General features: G+C 40.6%; 1 protein-coding gene across 2 annotated transcripts in view; it reads left to right on the top strand.

Moving 5' to 3' along the window:
* LOC139480136 (uncharacterized) overlaps nucleotides 1-21,436 on the top strand; it is a 78,584-nt gene that overhangs the window by 4,500 nt on the left and 52,648 nt on the right. Inside the window, exon 1 of one of the 2 annotated variants that reach the window (XM_071263166.1) lies at nucleotides 6,776-6,933. The exons of the other annotated variant lie outside the window; for it this stretch is intronic. Within the exon in view, the coding sequence (XP_071119267.1) occupies nucleotides 6,815-6,933 (119 nt within the window). The 5' untranslated portion in view covers nucleotides 6,776-6,814. Of the gene's footprint in view, nucleotides 1-6,775; nucleotides 6,934-21,436 lie in introns of those variants that run through there. 2 annotated transcript variants of the gene reach the window in all.

The raw sequence follows: 21,436 nt of genomic DNA, 5'->3' as shown, positions 1-21,436 counted from the left end.
AGGTGAGGATGTCCTCTGTGGGATGAATCCGTATCCTGCTACATCATCAGCATCATGTACAGCCTCTTTAAGGATGCTTAAAAAATATCTTTAAAAATATTACCCAAATTTTAATAATGATGACTCCCTGAATAGAATCCGACCTCGGAAATGTCCAGGTGGGTCAAGTTTGGTATCTCCTACATATTCTCACAATCTCACGTCAATCATCTGTACCTTTTTACCTAATACCGACTGTCATATCTCTCAGTTTGGGTTGCGATTGTTTGACCACTGCGTTTATCTGCATAATGTTTTGTCATGAAATAAACAACACTTAGTTCTTCATTGTTCTTTGCGATTGATCGCGTAGCTGTCTTAAATAAAGGGATAAATGTTGGCTGACATTGACTCACTCATTTTCAGTTCCATTACTCCTTGTATTTAATAATGTTAGAAGACAATGATCACAGGCTCACCATAATTGTAAGGTGAGGTGAAATGGGGTTTAACGTCGCGTCCAAGATTATTGCACTTATATAGCGAAGTGCATGTACGTGTGTGTGTTTGTGTGGCTGCTTGTAGTAGTCCGGACTGATGCCGATTTATAGTGCTAGCTCACTGAGATACCATGCCGCAGTTTAACATGAATACCCCACTCAGACACAGTATACTGACTCCGAGCCGACCAGTCCTTGTTTTCGCCCCTCAATGCCGAGCACCAGACAGGGTAACAAGTACCATCTTTTAACGTCTTTTGGTATGACGCGGTCTGGGATCCAACCCCGGACCTTCCGCTCTCCGGGCGGACGCTCTACCACTAGACCACGGAGGCGATCCATAATTGTAAGACATTAAGGATATCACTTGTAATGAAAAATTTACCTTCGTGTAAGGAATGTAATAACATAAAATTCTGTGTACAGTAAGCTACTTAATAACAAACTAATTTTAGTTCGTAATAACCGTTCATTATAAGCATATATACAACATTTATACAACAAATGGTGGGGACTAAAACATAAGTTTGTCATATCGGTCAGTTCGTTATAAGCGTGTTCGTTATAAACATAGGTTACTGTATATCAAAAGATTTGAAATGGGACATAATTGCAAGTGAAAATGTATATGGAATTTCATTTTAATCTTCATATTTTCTTTGATTTTGTCCGTTTCTCCAATGAATGATGGAACCAGTCCACAGATGTATATAAAATGACCTATTTTTACTGTATGCTTTTACCTTGCACCGTGATGTTGATAGGCTTGGAGTTAAGGGAAGGGAGACAACTCTGTAACTCCTGTTGAACAGAGGGGTCTATTTCACTTTCAATATCACCACACTATGACCACGTGAACAGTGGCATATGCATATTCTCAGATATCAAACATTAAAGATACAATTTGTATACATTTTTCTCATGATTATTGATTATTGTAAATAATATTGTGATATTTTGTAAGTTTTCATGTCTCTTCATAGGTATTTGTGGCCCAGTGGTTTAAGGCATCTCAATTTACTGTGTATTGTTTTGTCCCCTTGCCATGCCAGGATCTGCTGTTTTTGAATCCTAGATTTGCTTGGATTATGATCCTTGGTTTGTAATCACAATACCTGTTCTCTGGGTTTTCTCCATTAAAGGGTTAAAACATTTACAAGCTGTGTCAATTTGAGCTTCCTTCCTACGTTATGCAGACATGCCCCGGTATAATTATATGCCGTTCAAAGCAACATTAAATTACTTAACCTATGCGACCGTGAAGATTCGGGGTAGCATAGGTCTTCAGCAACCCATGCTTGCCATAAAAGCGACTATGCTTGTCATAAGAGGCGACTATCGGGATTGGGTTGATGCATGTCATCGTATCCCAATTACGTGGATCGATGCTCATGATGTCAGTCACTGGATTGACTGGTCCAGACTCGATTATTTAAAGACCGCCATCATATAGCATGAATATTGCTGTGTGCGGCGTTAAACATCAAACAAACATATATTTCCCATATCAAAGAGCCCTAATTGTCCAACCTTGTCCTCATGTGTCGTAGAGAAGATTGCTTCAGTGTATGCACAGAGGATCACATGCTAGCACAAGTTCATCTGATTTACAAGTGGCAATGAAATAACCAATACCACTGCAATGCATGAAGAGGATTATTTATAGACTGGTCTTTGTCTCCATTGAAGTATTTCCATGCATGCTGATCCCGGTTATTTATGACTTAAGTTTGACAGCTAATGTTGGAGACTCTTGATCGTTGTGATTGCAACTCAATTTAGAAGTTTTCCTAGAAGTAGTTTGTCATTTACATTGATTCCACAGGATTAATTCTCATGAATAGATTATAAATTGATTTCCAGTACATTTGACACGTTATGCCACCCCCATTTATTCAGCCAACTGCAAGGACATTATCAAATGCAGGGATTAATGGCAGCTCACCAGGGAATAGCAGGTATTTGTGTTCTTTCATGTAGGATTTGCAGTGCTTCATGTTGATGGGGTGTGCAACCTTGTAGGCATGTCATGTGATGCCATGTGAGGTCATGTGGAAGCTGCTGACTCGTAGTTCCTGCTGTCTTGTGTCACATCCTTACCAACAAGTCTTATAGTTGGCATAGCAACATTGATTTTGTGTGATTGTCCCCTTGTGAAAGTAAGATTACATTGTGGCTTGCATCAGTGCACATCTTCCAATATCGATATGTCTCCTGAAGTTATGTTTCTTTTTGACAACCAATTAATAACTCTCTTTCATGTTTAAAAGCTACTTAATCGCTGTTCATGCTACTTTAAGTTAGAATAAATACTGGTGAAGTTGAAATGATGTCTTAATGGATATGGCAGCCCTGAAAGACATATAGGTTAGCAAACCCAGAAGAGGAGACGTACAGTATTGATTAATGGTTTTTCTGTATTGATATTTGGAACTGAAGTCTACAAGTTTATCTGTTATTATTAATGACATGGTCAGTCGCTAATTGAAGTCACTTGGCTGGGAGGATGAAGATGAGGATTAGTCATGACCACAAGTAGACAACAGGTCCGGACATTAACACAGTCTTGTCAGCCCATGGGGCCAACTGCTGGGTTGGGTGGGTGAGTTTGGTTTTACCCCGCTTTTACCAATATTCCAGCAATATCACGCCGGGGGACACCAGAAATGGGCTTCACACATTGTACCCATGTCGGGAATCGAACCCGGGTCTTCGGCGTGACAAACAAACGCTTTAACCACGAGGCTACCCGACCGCCCCCTGCTGGGTTGGGACAGTGATTTACAGCCTTGGTGGTGTGTGTGGCTCAAGATGTTGTTGCCATGGAGGCAGGAGACTCTGGTATCATCCTCACATTGTCAGGCTCTTTTTGTAAGAAAGGATTATATCCTACCTAAATATTATCCCGGGGGAAGTTTTACTCTAGAGTATAGTATAGGATAGGATTAAACACACTGGTATGGGTTCAAATTCACTTGGGAGAATCATCCTGACTCTAGAGAATTTCATCCCTGGGATAAAAAATAAGGTAGGATAATATTCACTCTTATACTTTCACATGAATCAGAGCTAAGTGTATACAATAAACAAAGACAATAAAAGAAATTTATATGCACCCAACGTAAAAGGGCAGGGGTATATTGTATATAATAAGGAAGTCCGTCCCATGTTCTTCCTTCCTTCCTTCCTTCCGTTCATCTGTACTTCTGAGGATATAACTTGAAAACTACTGCATAGATTCTTTTCAAACTAAGGGAACAGTTTCTACACCAATAGGAGAGGTGCAGTGAGAAGTTTGATTATGATAAGAGGATTTTCTGAGAAAATTATGCTTTTTCCATGTTTTGAACTTAGAAATATGTTGGAGTTGCAGTCTGGAGTATTAATGAGCCCTGCTCACTTTTTGCCTTGTTTATCATGATTATCCCTGCATTGGTTGGGATAACATCTTGGCGTTGTACAGTCTAGGAACACTGTCATGGCATTGTACAATCTAGGAATACCGTCATGGCATTGTACAGTCTAGGAACACTGTCATGGCATTGTACAGTCTAGTAATACTGTCATGGCATTGTACAATCTAGGAAAACTGTCATGGCATTGTACAATCTAGGAATACCGTCATGGCATTGTACAGTCTAGTAATACTGTCATGGCATTGTACAGTCTAGGAATACTGTCATGGCATTGTACAGTCTAGGAATACTGTCATGGCATTGCACAGTCTAGGAATACTGTCATGGCATTGCACAGTCTAGGAATACTGTCATGGCAATTTGCACAGTCTAGGAATACTGTCATGGCATTGCACAGTCTAGGAATACTGTCATGGCATTGCACAGTCTAGGAATACTGTCATGGCGTTGTACAGCCGAGGAACACTGTCATGGCATTGTACAATCTAGGAACACTGTCATGGCGTTGTACAGCCTAGGAACACTGTCATGGCGTTGTACAGCCTAGGAATACCGTCATGGCGTTGTACAGCCTAGGAACACTGTCATGGCGTTGTACAGCCTAGGAACACTGTCATGGCGTTGTACAGCCTAGGAACACTGTCATGGCGTTGTACAGCCTAGGAATACTGTCATGGCGTTGTACAGCCTAGGAACACTGTCATGGCGTTGTACAGCCTAGGAACACTGTCATGGCGTTGTACAGCCTAGGAACACTGTCATGGCGTTGTACAGCCTAGAAATACTGTCATGGCGTTGTACAGCCTAGGAATACTGTCATGGCGTTGTACAGTCTAGGAATACTGTCATGGCATTGTACAATCTAGGAATACAGTCATGGCATTGTACAGCCTAGGAATACAGTCATGGCATTGTACAGCCTAGGAATACTGTCATGGCATAGTACTGTCTAGGAACACTGTCATGGCGTTGTACAGTCTAGGAACACTGTCATGGCATTGTACAGTCTAGGAATACTGTCATGGCGTTGTACAGCCTAGGAACACTGTCATGGCATTGTACAATCTAGGAACACTGTCATGGCATTGTACAGTCTAGGAATACCGTCATGGCGTTGTACAGCCTAGGAATACCGTCATGGCGTTGTACAGCCTCGGAATACTGTCATGGCGTTGTACAGCCAAGGAATACCGTCATGGCGTTGTACAGCCAAGGAATACCGTCATGGCGTTGTACAGCCAAGGAATACCGTCATGGCGTTGCACAGCCTAGGAATACTGTCATGGCATTGTGGAGTCATGAATGTTTGTTCTCAAGTGACTAGATATCAGTGAGGTTATACATCCATCACAGCTTCTGAGACATTTGTTGACAACTGACATTGATATCTGGATATTCCACACTATATGATGTTCCCAGTGCACAAATTGCTGATCAGCACTGAAGAGGTTTTACATCTACGGGAACAATGTTACTCTGAATGATGATATGACTGTTATTAGACAACCGTGGAGAGTCTCGTCAAATGAAGGACTGGCCTATGACAGGTCAACTAGTCTTGTAGTTTCATCATGGCTGTATCAGTCTTTGATCTGCATTGGTATCTGGCTAAAGAAGATTTATTGCTCCATGTAATTTCCCTACTTACTCACAGAGGATTTACTTTTGTCAACATCGGTAGCAATGTTCAATCCGTTTTCAGGATTCAATGACTACTGTATTAATCTTTACTATTGAAGCCGATCCAGTGAAGATCCGGGGTAGAATAGGTCTTCAGCAACCCATGCTTCCCGTAACAGGCAACTATGCTTGTCGTAAGAGGCAACTAACGGGATCGGGTGGTCAGGCTCTCTGACTTGGTTGATGCATGTCATTGTATCCCAAATGTATGGATTGATGCTCATGATGTCAATCACTGGATTGTCTGGTCCAGACTCGATTATTTACAGACCACTGTGATATAGTTGGAATATTGCTGAGTGCGGCGTTAAACAACAAACAAACAAACAATACTATTGAGCCAGCTGGTGTCTAACTACTCAATTGATTAAAAGCAACAATTTTTATGAAACACTTTCATATTATCTTTCAGTCATTTGTAGAGCCTGAAATAATTTGTTTGTGTGACAGCTCTAAGGTTTGGTTGCACTGTTTGTAGAGTTTTATTCAATGACACTCAGCCTACAAGGCTGTAAGCCTGTACAGTGTACTGTTTCTAGCAATTGACTTGGAGGCAGAATGTGTTAGAGCCCTGGTGTTAGCTAAGTTCAGTGTATTGCTGAGAAAGAATGTGAGAGCTGCCGGATTAGGCTGAAAGGTGTTGTGGTACTCAGGAATTACATGGGACAAGTCGTCAGCAGGAGGCGGTGTGTGGATCTGTTTGTCACTGATCTCCCAGCCAGGGAATCACTGTCAGTCCATTCCAGCGCTGCGACTCATTCACGCCAGGCATTGTCACTGTGAAAATTTGATCAAAATATCAGGAATGCCTCCGGAGAGAGACCTCCGAGCTTAACCTGATGACCAGGATCTCGAGAGGAACGCACGCGGATAATCAAGTAAATGGTTTCAATAACCCTTGGTCCCCGTTATTGCTAGATAAGTATTTGCCACATTGTTCACTGGCTGTGTGTCACCTCTAACAGCTTATGAGTACTTTTAGTGTGGAGAGTTTGCTTTCTATGTCCTGTGATCTGGGTGAATCAACTCAGTTAAATGAATATTGACTGCTAGCGAATTACGGTCCTCCTGCCATAGCATTTTATGACTGGCGTGAGGCATTCATTGCTGTCTGAGGAGTTTGCTAGTTAAACACGTCCCGCACGGCATATGTAAGTGTATTAAAGCCACATGTGCTAATTGTGTTGCTGGCAACCAAGGAGGTGTAAGAGGACAATATATGGAGAATGGTGACCAAATATGTCTTTCCCAGACTATGTTGCCAAGTTCCGACGCAAAATGGTGGAGATACGAAGCAAATTCCGTGAAACATCCCGATTTGGAATCTATGGCGATTACTGGATGCCGAATTTGTCACCGTAAGTACAAACCATTTTGATTAAGTTGATGTCTTCACAAAGAGTTCTCACTAATTGATACAGATCAGATCTTGAATGGAGATCTATAAATACACCATTATGGTGACTGCCAGATTATAATGAATAGAGTTTCGAATGACAAGTTCGATTAGCAAGCCACATTGAGGTTTACAGGAACCTTTTAAGCAACTATTGATAACTCGGTGATTGTGGGCCAGAGTAATGGTCCCAAATTCCTCGTGTCAAACATTGTTTGCTGGTCAATCCTGTGTTAGGGGCTTTCCAGTGTGTTTTTTTCACAAAGAGTCAGGACGACTTGATCATGTTGATATAATTCATAATCAATTCTGTTTCAAGGTTGCATGGATATTAAAGTTTGTTGTCCATGTTTATCATCATGCTGCAAACATGCTAGTTTCTATTGTGATGAGGAATGACTTGAGTATGTGTGGGACCTAGATCAAACTGATATAAAATAATTATTTAAAAAAGTTGAAAAGGAGTGGACAGTTTGGTGTGCAAATTCTAGTTGTGTCCAGTTACAAACTTCCCTTATACTATAAAACTTTTTTAAATATAGAATGTCAAGGCCAGAGATAACCAGTCTCAATTTTAGATGAAAAAGATTCTGTTGGGTGTTAAAAGACATTGTATGAATGGATCACTGAAAATCAGTGATGACACCAGGTATTCACAAAAACTCATTTTACTATAAAAAGTTTCTCATATTTTCTGAGAGGCTAACTTTGTATCAGTTTAGTTTTGAAGGATTTTTTAGTGCTTTACAAATTTACAACATCACCAATATGTCCTTTAGCAATAAGTACCAAAACTTACCCTGTTGAATTGTTCATTGCAAAGACTTGGTATCAACTTGATCAGATCACTGGACAAGTATATTTTTTGTTGATGATCTTCAAACATAGTACTGACCTGTTACATGGATATCCCAACACCCTGCAGATAAGACAAGCTGTACTGCAGCCCTAGATTATGTTCACTTGGGAGGTCATCCTATGTCACGCTATGCATATAGCAATGAATGTTTAATGTCCATAGTATTTTGGTATAAATATTTGATACCTGTGAAGATTCCGGGGTAGAATAGGTCTTCAGCAACCCATGCTTGCCGTAAAAGGTGACTACCCTGGTTATGACGGATAATGAGAAGGCAGAAACTCAGTTACACACATTTAATGGGAGAGCCAAGTTCATATTTAATATTATGTTGATAAATTGCAGGTTTAGATAGAAATTTTTAATCTCTGCACATGCAGAATATCTCATTTTGTTATTATTAAATATATCAATTTATCATGGTGCTTTGGAGGTGATGTATCAAGTTGATACTATCAACACTAAACTTTCAAATCAAAGACCGCCCTACTGTTATTTCACATGAAAAAAATGTCATAATGCTGAGTGCAGCTTTAAACAACAAACAAACAAAGAAACAAATCACATGAAAAACATTGTGCATAACGTTACCTCTCAGGATCGCAACTGTTGGTTGTTAAAGAATGCATATTATAATATCCACATTGTCAATTAGCAGGAGGTAATGTATCTAATGTCTGGATTTTGCCACGGTTGTGAAGTCTATTGTCACTTTGACCCCTCTGTGTCAACTACGTGGGACATATACGTTTCACTGGCCTTGCACCCTTTGTATTACCAGTATTCATTCATGTGTTATCCAACTGTATTTCATACAAAAGGCTTTAAGCTTTTTATGATTGCAAAGGATTTCAATTTCCTGAGGCCTGTTGTGTCAAAGGCAATTCAAATTGAATTTTCTCTTGTGATCCTTTCACTTAGATGATGGGGTGATACAATGCATGGCTCACAAGACTGACATGAAAGTTAAACTGATGTTTTTTCGCTGAACTGTGGCCTTTCATGTACTTGATATGATTGTTTTCTTACAAATGACATCTTGAGACGATATGTGATGACTTATTTAGCAGTGAGAAACAGGAGAAAGTCCCCCTAATTCTAGGTTCGAAAAACTCGCCTTATACACTGCGATGTATGGTAGATCTGGTGTTGGGCCTGTAGTTTCAAATTTGTACAGGTCCTTACGGCCTGCAATATATTTTTGTGTAATTTTTTTTATCACAATAAGTTGCAGTTTTTTTAAATGAGGTCCTGAAGAGTTTTACGCTTCTTACCTCTGTGGTTCTGATGGCAGACTGGCAATTATTTTATTTCAAACGCTGCCACTGCGGTTTGTAAACAGTCGAGTCTGGATCAAACAAGCCAGTGATTGATGTCATGAGAAATGTCCCATGCACTCAACCAAGTCACTGAGCCTGACTGCCCTTTCCATTTTTGTGGACTCTCATACAACAAGCATGGGTTGCTGGGGACCAGTTCTGACCTGGAATTCCAATGGGGTGTCCACCAGGTTAAGGTACAGTCATCCAGTGTTCTGGCACCAGGGTGTAGTCTACAGAACAGGGTCAAATACCATGGGTTGCTGGGGACCAGTTCTGACCTGGAATTCCAATGGGGTGTCCACCAGGTTAAGGTACAGTCCTCCAGTGTTCTGGCACCAGGGTCTACAGTCTACAGAACAGGGTCAAATACCATGGGTTGCTGGGGAACAGTTCTGACCTGGAATTCCAAGGGGTTTCCACCAGTGTTCTGGCACCAGTGTCTACAGTCTACAGAACAGGGTCAAATACCATGGGTTGCTAGGGACCAGTTCTGACCTGGAATTCCAAGGGGTTTCCACCTGGTTAAGGTATAGTCATCCAGTGTTCTGGCATCAGTGTCTACAGTCTACAGAACAGGGTCAAATACCATGGGTTGCTAGGGACCAGTTCTGACCTGGAATTCCAAGGGGTGTCCACCTGGTTAAGGTATAGTCATCCAGTGTTCTGGCACCAGGGTCTACAGTCTACAGAACAGGGTCAAATACCATGGGTTGCTGGGGAACAGTTCTGACCTGGAATTCCAAGGGGTTTCCACCTGGTTAAGGTATAGTCATCCAGTGTTCTGGCACCAGTGTCTACAGTCTACAGAACAGGGTCAAATACCATGGGTTGCTAGGGACCAGTTCTGACCTGGAATTCCAAGGGGTGTCCACCAGGTTAAGGTATAGTCATCCAGTGTTCTGGCACCAGTGTCTACAGTCTACAGAACAGGGTCAAATAGTGATGTGGATTGTCAGATGTATGATGCTGAATCTTCTACTTCAATGTTTCCCTCACGTGTTATAATTGTGGTTTATGATTGGCTAGGCTGCTATCTTGGGTTGGTTGAAATAAAAGGTTTGCTTCATGGTGTCTTAAAAACAAGATTTTCCAATAACCTGAAGTAAGTTTGCACACACTGACCAAAGTGGTTACTTCGAAATTTGGAAATATTTTGTAAAATATTGTAAATCCTTAAACACAAAGCATGTCTGCTTTGTTGTAGAAATCTATATATCTTTTAGATATACTGATGCCAAAATGGGGTGCAAGAAGACAAGTCTTTGTAAAGATATCTCTTCATTTAATGCATGCGCTGGATATTTGCGGCATGATAAATGAAATAGTTTGAAATGAAGTTCATCAAGGTTATAGAAGAGTTTGTGTCACAATATGGAAAAAAGTAACAGACTTATGATAAGCAATGTAAGTTGAGTCCAAGTAAGGGACAATGTGACGTTTCCTGCATGGAGGCCATGATGTCCACTCGGCATACTTGTATTACTGCAAGTCTTTGAAAGGCATTTTGAAGTGATGCACATAGGGAAGAGAATGTATGGATGTATTACTGCTGTTAATACATACCTCGGATATTACACACAACAATATATGCCAGTAGCGCTGGGACGGGTAACTTGGGTACCCAGGTCAGGCAGGTACTGAGTGGGACCTGGGTACCCACAGGACTACCCGGACCCGTGGTTAGTCATGTGATATATAGTTTAATGACAAAAATTATCTAGAACTCTATGGTTACACTACAAGTCACTAATATTCACATTTCTTTCTGACTATGCACCCATTCCTTCGGACTTTTCATATGGTTGAATAAAGACATAACTTAAATCAATGTCAGTGTATGCATGACCAGATCGTTTAATACATGTATCTAAATACGTTTTGCAAGTGCTGTGGTAAAAGAAAAATGCAATCAGACATTTTGTATCTCTTTAGACCTACAGTGGGTACCCAGGTAGTAAATGTGGACTCGTCCCTAAATGCCCGTAATTATAGATGAAGGTCATTTTCAATTTTGCTGCCAATGTGGCTGTGTTGAAGTTCTGATTGGATGGCTGTAAGCATTGTAGAAGTCCTGTGGCCAGAAGCCCTTTGCAAAGTTCCATCACCATAGGCCTTGTGGTTTTTGAAGTGATGTTGAATATGTAAAGTTCATGACACAATGCATCATATGAAAATGTGCCAAAATGAACACTGAGAACACCAGGGCCCACTTGCACAAAGCGATCTTAGTGCTAAGATGATTGTAACTCCCATACTTTAACATAGGCTTACGATTGTCCTAGCGCTAAGATTGGGCCCTGATCTGTTTGTCAGGCAGCTTGATGATGTCTGAATTTGTCTGCTGGATCCTTATGTTCCCTTCCTAGGTAGGAGATGCATGCATGTTGTGAAACAACAGTTGTTATGGACTCCAGGTTAGACATTCCCCACTGGTCAGAGACCAATAAACAGTTGGAGGGGCTAGTTGTTTTTATCAAACATCTAGTTTTTGGTATATATCTGACTTAAACTACTTGTGTGAACTGGGCTGTGGACTAGTTGTTTTTAACTGATGGTGTACACCGGGTACATTCCTGTTTCTCCCTAATGGTGTACAAAGTCTATGTTAAAGTACAACATGCTCATTTAATATTGAAATTCAAGTAAATTAAAACATTAGAAAAAATCTAGACCTCTCAACACCCCCACCCCCTCCCAAATAAAAACAAAAAAAAAGGGAAAAAGAAGGAAAAAACGCAAACAAAAAAACCAAACACATGTAGAAACACCAGGTCCATCACTCACAAACAAGAAGGTTCAATGTAAACATTAGACCACAAGTCAGTGAGTGAGGATCTGGAAGGTGTATTTGTAAAGTCATCAAAGCTAAAGTTGAATATGACTAATCATGTCTACCCGGGACAAGGGGATCTCACACACTAATCATTACACCATTTATCACACCTAGATGTACAACAATATGTCCAAGTCACTGTTATTCATTGGCTCCTAGTTTGATCTTAGCACAGGATGAATAATACATCTGTCTGTGATAAGCTAACGGTGAGTCCACGGAAGCCAATACTGTTTGGGAGACTACTTGTGTGTTTTTTGTGTACAATAGATTGGTGTCAGACAGTGCTGACAGCCCGCAGTGGGTTGACTTGTCATCTCCATGGGACAAGGAGAATGCTATGTGAGAAGGATATATTACGCTCTTTGTGATCTTTGTGAAGCATTCAGTTTATTGTGATGCTAGCTGAGTTGTATGTGTGTAAAGTTAAAGTTGCCTAACCTCTGGCATACATAAGAATCTCTGAAACCAAGAATATTAAAGATGAAGGTTCAGCAATGAGAGTCCTGTTTACCAATGGTTCTGGGTGATGTGTGTGTGTACCTTGCCAATCCTTCTAATGGTCCTTGGTGATGTGTGTGTACCTTGCAATTCATTCTAGTGGATCTGGGTGATGTGTGTACCTTGCCAATCATTCTAATGGTTCTGGGTGATGTGTGTGTACCCTGCCAATCCTTCTAATGGTTTTGGGTGATGTGTGTGTACCCTGCCAATCCTTCTAATGGTCCTGGCTGATGTGTGTGTACCTTGCCAATCCTTCAAATGGTTCTGGGTGATGTGTGTGTACCTTGCCAATCATTCAAATGGTTCTGGGTGATGTGTGTGTACCTTGCCAATCATTCTAATGTTTCTGGCTGATGTGTGTGTACCTTGCCAATCCTTCTAATGGTCCTGGGTGATGTGTGTGTACCTTGCCAATCCTTCTAATGGTCCTGGGTGATGTGTGTGTACCTTGCCAATCATTCTAATGTTTCTGGCTGATGTGTGTGTACCTTGCCAATCCTTCTAATGGTCCTGGGTGATGTGTGTGTACCTTCCCAATCATTCTAATGGTCCTGGCTGATGTGTGTGTACCTTGCCAATCCTTCTAATGGTCCTGGGTGATGTGTGTGTACCTTGCCAATCCTTCTAATGGTCCTGGCTGATGTGTGTACCTTGCCAATCCTTCTAATGGTCCTGGGTGATGTGTGTGTACCTTGGCAATCATTCTAATGGTCCTGGGTGGTGTGTGTACCTTGCCAATCCTTCTAATGGTCCTGGGTGGTGTGTGTACCTTGCCAATCCTTCTAATGGTCTTGGGTGATGTGTGTACCTTGCCAATCCTTCTAATGGTCCAGGGTGATGTGTGTACCTTGCCAATCCTTCTAATGGTCCAGGGTGATGTGTGTACCTTGCCAATCATTCTAATGGTCCTGGGTGGTGTGTGTGTACCTTGCCAATCGTTCTAATGGTCCAGGGTGATGTGTGTACCTTGCCAATCATTCTAATGGTCCCGGGTGGTGTGTGTACCTTGCCAATCATTCTAATGGTTCTGGGTGGTGTGTGTGTACCTTGCCAATCGTTCTGATGGTCCTGGGTGATGTGTGTGTACCTTGCCAATCATTCTAATGGTCCTGGGTGGTGTGTGTACCTAACAATATGCCCAATCTGCCCAAAACACACCAGATCCCACACTGTTTAAATATGGTTCAGCCATAGTCATCCTCAAAAGAATCAAATGAACAGAATTTCTGCAATTGTCTGTAGAGTTATTTAATATTATTTCCACATTTTGTCTAAGAACTAGTTATTGCAGAGTGATGTTTGATCACAGAAGCTGCTTCAAGACAACAATGGTGACACTTCATATCTCTAGGTCTGTCCACAAATTACCCATTAGGACTTGTGTCTATTAGGTTTGTGCAACAACTCTATATGTGGACAGAACAAAGTTGGAAATGATATTTCGCTAAAACCAATTTTCACAAAAAGTGAGACTGGCTATGAATCTATATGGGAAGCTACGGAGCAGTGGAAAGCGTAATGGTTAAGATGTTTGCTCACCAAGTCAAGGCCCCTTAGTTTGTCAGCACCATACCTGTGCTACTTGATTTCTCCAAAGTGGTAAATGTCGAGTTTGCATCACTTTTGGCTTTCGTTCTACATTATACTGCCATGCTTAGACTAATATATTTGAAGTCTTTTTAAAAGGCATTAAACCCAATGTTTGGGGGTGGGGTTGTTGGATTTTTTAACAGAAGCCAAAACAAAGACGAAAAATAGGATGAAAATAATGAAATTAAACTTAATCCCCACTGCTTGGCTTGGCATGACATAAACATGATTGTTTATATGCTGTTGTCATGTTGCTTGAATAGTGTTGACTGCAACCAAAGCAACTCAACCACCTCCCCCCCTACCCACTCACTCACTCACTCACTTACTCACTCACCTTATCCTACAGATCAGCTTGTAATGAAGGTGCCATTGATCATTCAACATTCCTTTCATGGTTTGAACATGCTCAAAATTTCATTTACAACAATATATTCAGATTTTAAATGAGATTTATTCCGAGAATGTTCTTGTTATGGCTAATACCAAATTTGATTCTGTGAAAAGACCCATTTAGCAACTGTCAATACCGAATATATATGGCTTGTTAAAAAGCTCCCGTGCCACATTGCATAGTGATTGTGACTGACATATTCAAAACGTCTTTTGCAGCACTTCATTTAGAAAATGTGGTTTGAACTCAGTGCCCGAAGTTAGTGCTCAATCATTTAGCCCCGACAAAAGGTTCTATGTGGACTGAAGTGACAGAGTGTGACACGACACAAACAGCGTAATAAGACCGTGTGACTGTACACCTCTGCAGTGATACAGTTATAAGCAGTTCTCGTCATGTAGGACAGGTAACACCAGTGGCAGGGAGACATTGTTCTTGTAGCTATGCTAGTTTAGCATGGCCTACAGCCAGAAAGTCATGCGGGTCGCTGTGATAGCTATGCATGGTCTGTTGCTAATGTAGATTGTATTGTGTGGAGCAGGACTCTTGTAGCTCCATGTGGATACATGGAGTGGTGATAAGGCTGTGACTAGGAGACGAGTGAGATTTTGTCAGGGTGGAGAAATTGGGTCTACTTTCTTGTGGTTGGCCTGACTTAGATACAGAAATAGCCCATATGGTGCAAGATGTGAGGCACAATGATGAAGCCTGGGTTTCCCTCTTGAAGAAATCTGGATTAGAAATTGGCGCTTGTCTTGTACTCCCTTCCGAAATTTATGGCTGCTAAGTTGTTCCGAGGATTGTAGAAATTACTATAAAGGATCTTTATTGATTATCTATAGTCTAGAGCCTAAACAAAGTTAGTTGCTACTCTTGGAAATATTCAGTCGTATGTTTCTAGGTCTAAGATATTATAACATACCGTATTCGACGTATTCAGCACCCCGCTCTAATAAGCGCCACAGCGATATTTGCTGATATATTGCCTAGTGAAAATCCCAATTAGCACCCCTTCCGGTTGACCAATGTACACAGGTCTTATTTATTTGCGTATAATACGCACTCGTGTGTTACATGCACCCTCAATTATGGGCAATTAAATTTTGGAAAAATATATCGGTCGTATATAATAATTTCAGGCTGTCAGCATCAACCACAAAATTTACGATCTTTGAACTCTGTTTTTTGTCACCAAAATAATATTCTGAAAGAGCCCTCTATTTCTAATTTTGAGAGCACCTGGGTGCTTATTGCGTCGAATACGGTATACTGTATTAACCTTCATGGGCCCAAATAGGGCAGTGGGGTAGCCATGTGGTTAAAGTGTTCGCTTTTCACGCCAAAGGCCTGGGTTCCATATCCCACATGGTACAATGTGTGAAGCCTATTTCTGGTGTCCCCTTTTGTGATATTGCAGGAATATTGTTAAGAGCTTACTCACTCACTCACTCACTCACACACTCACTCACTCACTCACTCATGGTCCAAATGTAAGATGTTTAATGGCTGTAGAGCTGGGAAACATTGGTAAATTGGTCAACCACACACAGTGCAAGGTTGTGTTAAACAGTATCTAACTGGTCTCATGGAAAGCTGTCAGGAAGCTAGATCCTGTAGTGCATCGCCCCTGAGGTGGTCCGGCTCATCTCTCAGGTAGCCCCCTAAGTGCTGGGTGTGATAACATTGACGCTGGTTATGACAGTGTTGTCAAGGGGGGATTTACTTCTGTGAAATATGGCTTGGGGGTGGGTGCCTGGATCAGAGAGTACAGTAAGCCATCAATGTAGTGGACATCATGCATTTACCAGATGTTGAGAAAATAACCCGCTGTACAAGCTGTGGGTCTAGTGTCTGATGGTCACTGTGTGACAACTGATAATAAACATAACCTGCTGGTTAATTGTAATCATCAACATTGAAAGTTGCAGGTGCTTGTATGTCTGTGTAAGGATAGGTGGGTCTGGCAAGACATGTTCTTTTATCTCTGCTTTGTGGTACGTTCATGTATGAACCCCTGTGCAATGGTAAATTATAGGGGTGACTATTGGTCTGGAAATCACTATTGATATTGAAAAAAACTATTGCGATAATTAACTATTGATACTGAAAAAAACTATTGCGATCACTATTGATATTGAAAAAACTATTGCGATAACTATTGATATTGCAAGCAACTATTGCGATAAATATCGATAGTTTTCAGTGTATCATTTTAGATGAATTTTAGAGTTGGATTAAACCTTGGAACTGAAGTTTCCTTTGAATGTGATAACCATAACAACAAATAAAAAGTAAAGTTTGAGATATGACTGATTTGTTTTTTTCGTTACTCTAATAATTTAAGAAAAAGAAACTTCCACATTACCATGTGTAAATTACTACCACTCATGATCAAAAGAAGAACAAATTTGAACAGCAGTGCATGTATTTCATTGATATGGTAAATACAATCAAAACTATCGATATTCGTAACTGAAACCGATACTGTTGATCGGAAACTGATTTAACAATCGATTTATTGACTTTAAGTGCTTACCAATAGCAATATATCGATATTTCGATTTATCGTGACACTGCTAGTAAATTATTAAAACACAGATCTAAGATTTGTTTATTTTACTACATTATTAAAAATTTAAATTTGAACTACATATACAGCGTTAGAAATTGGCACTAGTCCTGTAGTCCTTACCAAACTGCCCAATAGTAAAAGTATCCTAAGGACTAGTAGAAATTGGCCCATTTTAAGGGTTTTGCTATTTGTTATCATTATAAGGACATGTGAACAAAAACTGTTAGTTTCTAACCCTGATATATGGACTTTATCTCAGTGGACATTTTGTAAAGTCATGCATTTACTGTTGACATTGCTTGAGACAGGTCATGTTCTGTACGGAAATAACTTTGAAGTAGGAGATCTGTTCATGTTTGTTTATTTGTTTGTTGTTTAACGCCGCACTCAGAAATATTCCAGCAATATGACAGCGGTCTGTTAATAATCAATTCTGGACCAGACAATCCAGTGATTGACATCATGAGCTTCGATCCACACAATTGAGATACAATGACAAGCATCAACCAAGTCAGCGAGCCTGACCACCCAATCCTGTTAGTCGCCTCTTACGACATGCATGGGTTGCTGAAGACCTATTCTACCCCAGATCTTCAAGGGTCAGGTGATATGTTTAGAAGAACCAACTCTGCAATGATGCACATGCATGTAATAATGTACATGTATTTAAAAAAAACATTTCCACTGAATTTTTCTCCTTAGAATTTGTATATTATATGGGAACATTTTTGAGACCTCTTAAGTACGTACTGACCCAGCCTCCAGGAAAGAGGCCAGTTGCCAGGTGCATGATTGTAGCTGTGTCCGTGTACAATACAAGAAGACAATTCAGGTGTTTAAAGAACGTGTTACCTAACTATTTGGAATAAACTCCATTGTTGAAGTTGGGATTATGTTCATGCAGAGTTGAGATTTGATATAGCTACGTTCACCATGTACTTAATAATTCCATGGATTGTACACACAGGAGGTAACGTGTGGGCCATGTCCACGGGTGATGATGGCCTTGATGTATCGGGTAAGAGTTCTTGAAAACACTTGGACTCACAGAAAGTCCAATCCAGCCCGGCAGTTATGTAGAGAGGAATGAATATCCAAGTAACTCTCCATTTTCTTAAAAATAATGGAGCAGAGGCCCATTATGTTTAAGGAATGAAGAGTTACGAGGATATTCCCCTACTTAAAACTACTCTTACACTTTACAAAACATTTTAAAGAGCCGTGTAGCATGCATTTAAGGATCAGTTTACGACCGAGTACGTGCAACACTGGCAGAGAACACAACCAACTGTCCATTCCTGAAAATAATGGAGCGCTCAGACAATAGAATTACGTCACATATGTGTTTTAATTTGTAAGACTACATGGCTAAGACTGTCAGTATACAAATAATTACTCTTGTTTAGATCAGTAGGCGAAAAAAGTACCCGAAGATCCAACCCCTGGTCAGTGAGTGAGTTTGGTTTTACGCCGCTTTTAGCAATATTCCAGCAATATCAGGTCGGGGACAACAGAAATGGGCTTCGCACATTGTACCCATGTCGGGATTCGAACCCGGGTCTTTGGTGTGACGAGCGAATGCTTTAACCACTAGGCTACCCGACCGCCCCCTCTGGTCAGACCAAGACCCGATCATGTCCTTGTTTTCGAATATTGACGTCACAAAAAGTAATCATTCATTGTGTTGTAGGGGCCATGGGTGGCCTAGTCGTCTGAGGCGCCGCAATTTGCTGTGCAGAGTTGCGTCCCTTGAACATGCCAGAAACCTATTATTGTGGGTTCGAATCCCGGTTCGCCCCGTGAAATATTAGTAACAGACGCCATCTTGGTCAGATTATCCAATGGAATTGCAAGATTCTTTACCAAAAACACAATAGGCCACGCCCACTACCGAGGGACTGTTTCCTGATTGGCTGAAAATAGTGTGGGCAGGGCTTGTGTTGTATTATTGCACTGATCTTGTCTACAGGTTTCTGATGTTAATGCTTAAAACAAGCAGTCTGTGAAGTTATTGTCATTGGCATATTTATTGGATTTGACTTTTTGCATTTTTTGAGGCATAAATGTAAAAAATGGTGAGCACACTTTTTGTAAAATCTGTTACCCAAATTTGCACAGTTTGCACACTAGTTTTCATGTTTATACCTGCATAACCACAAAAAAATGTTGAAGTCAATTCTTAAATAATTTGACAATTTTGTACATACACTGATATAAGTACTAAAATTTAATATCAACAAAAATAATAATTATAAAAAAAAATTAAAAATAAATACATTTAATATCATTTTTCTGTTGACCAGAAATATTTGTGTTTTGAAAGTTGGTGTATGTTTTAAAAGGAATCTGATGCGTTTTTATAAAAGATATACAAGTGTGTTACATAATGCAACTGATATTCATGATGTTGTCTGTACATTCAAGTGTTATGGAAGTAATCAATGGTAGCCCGGAGTGACGGCAAGCATGAGGATATGCTGTGGGGAGGGGATGTTGATAGTCTAGGTGTTTGCCAACAGTAATAGGTTCAACCACGTCCTGCTTCCTATTTCTATAGCAACATACAAACATCCCGTAGACATTGATCCATCCCATCAGGAAATGACTTCCATGTACAAGATCGGTAGGCCGCACATCGGGAGTCTGAAACTGAAACCGCTATTGACGCATAGACACAACAATCAGCTGAGGAGAATATTCAGTTTTTGTTTACAAAATACCGGTATTGATAATTGATACAGAATTAGTGGTCTCATGGATGTACATCGATTTGGGTTGTTATTTAGTCCTTAGATGATATGTTGATATCAATGTCTCTGGAGAATGCTGCTGCCATGGTGTGGGATGTGGTTGTATTTACTCTCATCCCCTACTAGTTTGGGGGCAGTCTGGTAGCCTAGTGGCTAAAGCCTTCGCTCGTCAAGCCGAAGACCCTGGTTTGATTCCCCACCTGGGTACAATGTGTGAAGTCCATTTCTGGTGTCCCCTGCCGTGATATTACTGGAATATTGCTAAAAGCAGCGTTAATTCAAACTCACTCACTCACTCACTCACTCACTCACTCACCCTACTAGTTTGTTTGTTGTTTAACGCCGCACTCAGCAATATTCAAGCTCTATGGGGGTGGTCTGTAAATAATCAAGTCTGGACCGACATTCCAGTAATTGAAATCATGAGCATCGATCCACGCAATTGGGATACGATGACATGCATCAACCCAGTCACCTTGCCTGACCACCTGATCCTGTTAGTCGCCTCTTATGATAAGCATGGGTTGCTGAAGACCTATTCTAACTGGGTCTTCATGGGTTTCATCCCTACTAGAACTATGTGGGCAGCATATGTAGAAACAAAATATGTATGTCACAAATGTTTGTTCCTAATACTGATACATCTTTTAGATTGGTGGTGGGGGAAGGGGTGCATTTGTGTTTTGTGCATTTGGCTTCCCCAATGCAAAATATGGCAGCCAGATAATCATGAACTTTGGAACTGTTATACCTGAATGAGAAAAATCAGATTATTGTTACTGTAAAACATATGCATCAGATATTGATGATTTTGTCTTGTTTTACTGAACTTGTGAACTGGTGATGTCTCTGATTTGAGGCACAGTCTGTGACTTTAAACACTTGTCCAAGCCCTAGTCAAGTAAACGTCTGTTCAGTCTCGTAAGCTGAGATAATTATAGTCCATATAACAACACAACAATCAACTGAAAATAATACTAAGAACCATGTTTGGGGTAATAGAGTCAAAAGTGTTTGGCACAGACTGACAATCCACATCTTCTACTCTATGACGTCTGGACGATCATTACTCTGTTGTTGTTTTAACACAATTTGTGCAAACATCTATCTTACTAAAAAGCTTAGTGTTGACATTGTTACTCCACAACCAAACACCACCCATTATTTATGCTGTACAAGGATTACAATCTGTAATGTTAAGTCTATGAAAAACAATACCACTTATTTTTAGATAAGGTTAACCCTCCTGAACTCAAGATGTCCCACTCATAACAGTGTAGTTGTGGGTGTTACCAGTAGCACTGTGTCAAGACCACTGGGGAGCCTGATCCCGAACAGTCTGGTCTCTAGGAAGCTGTAAGTCCATGTGTAAGCAGGCTTTGTATAAAACTGTTTGCACTCTCCTGCCACACCTCTGTAGACCAATAAGATGTGCAGGTTCAGGTAATAGGTGCAACAGTAATTAGTGAACACCCCATGTATGTGGATTGCTGTGTACAAATACCCTTGTATATAGGTAGAAGGCTTATGTAGGTAGGCTCTGCTTGGCTTTTGTTTACAGGGTAGGTACTGTTCGTACTATCCTACTTATGGGGATAGTCACATCACAGCTGTACAGGTAGATAGTTGTGTGTGCCTGGA

Source organism: Haliotis cracherodii, unplaced genomic scaffold, assembly GCF_022045235.1.
Source record: "Haliotis cracherodii isolate W230 unplaced genomic scaffold, xgHalCrac1.p SCAF_4, whole genome shotgun sequence".
Classification (NCBI taxonomy): domain Eukaryota; kingdom Metazoa; phylum Mollusca; class Gastropoda; order Lepetellida; family Haliotidae; genus Haliotis; species Haliotis cracherodii.
The sequence above is the reverse complement of the archived record's forward strand: the minus strand, read 5'-3'. Positions and strand labels throughout refer to the sequence as shown.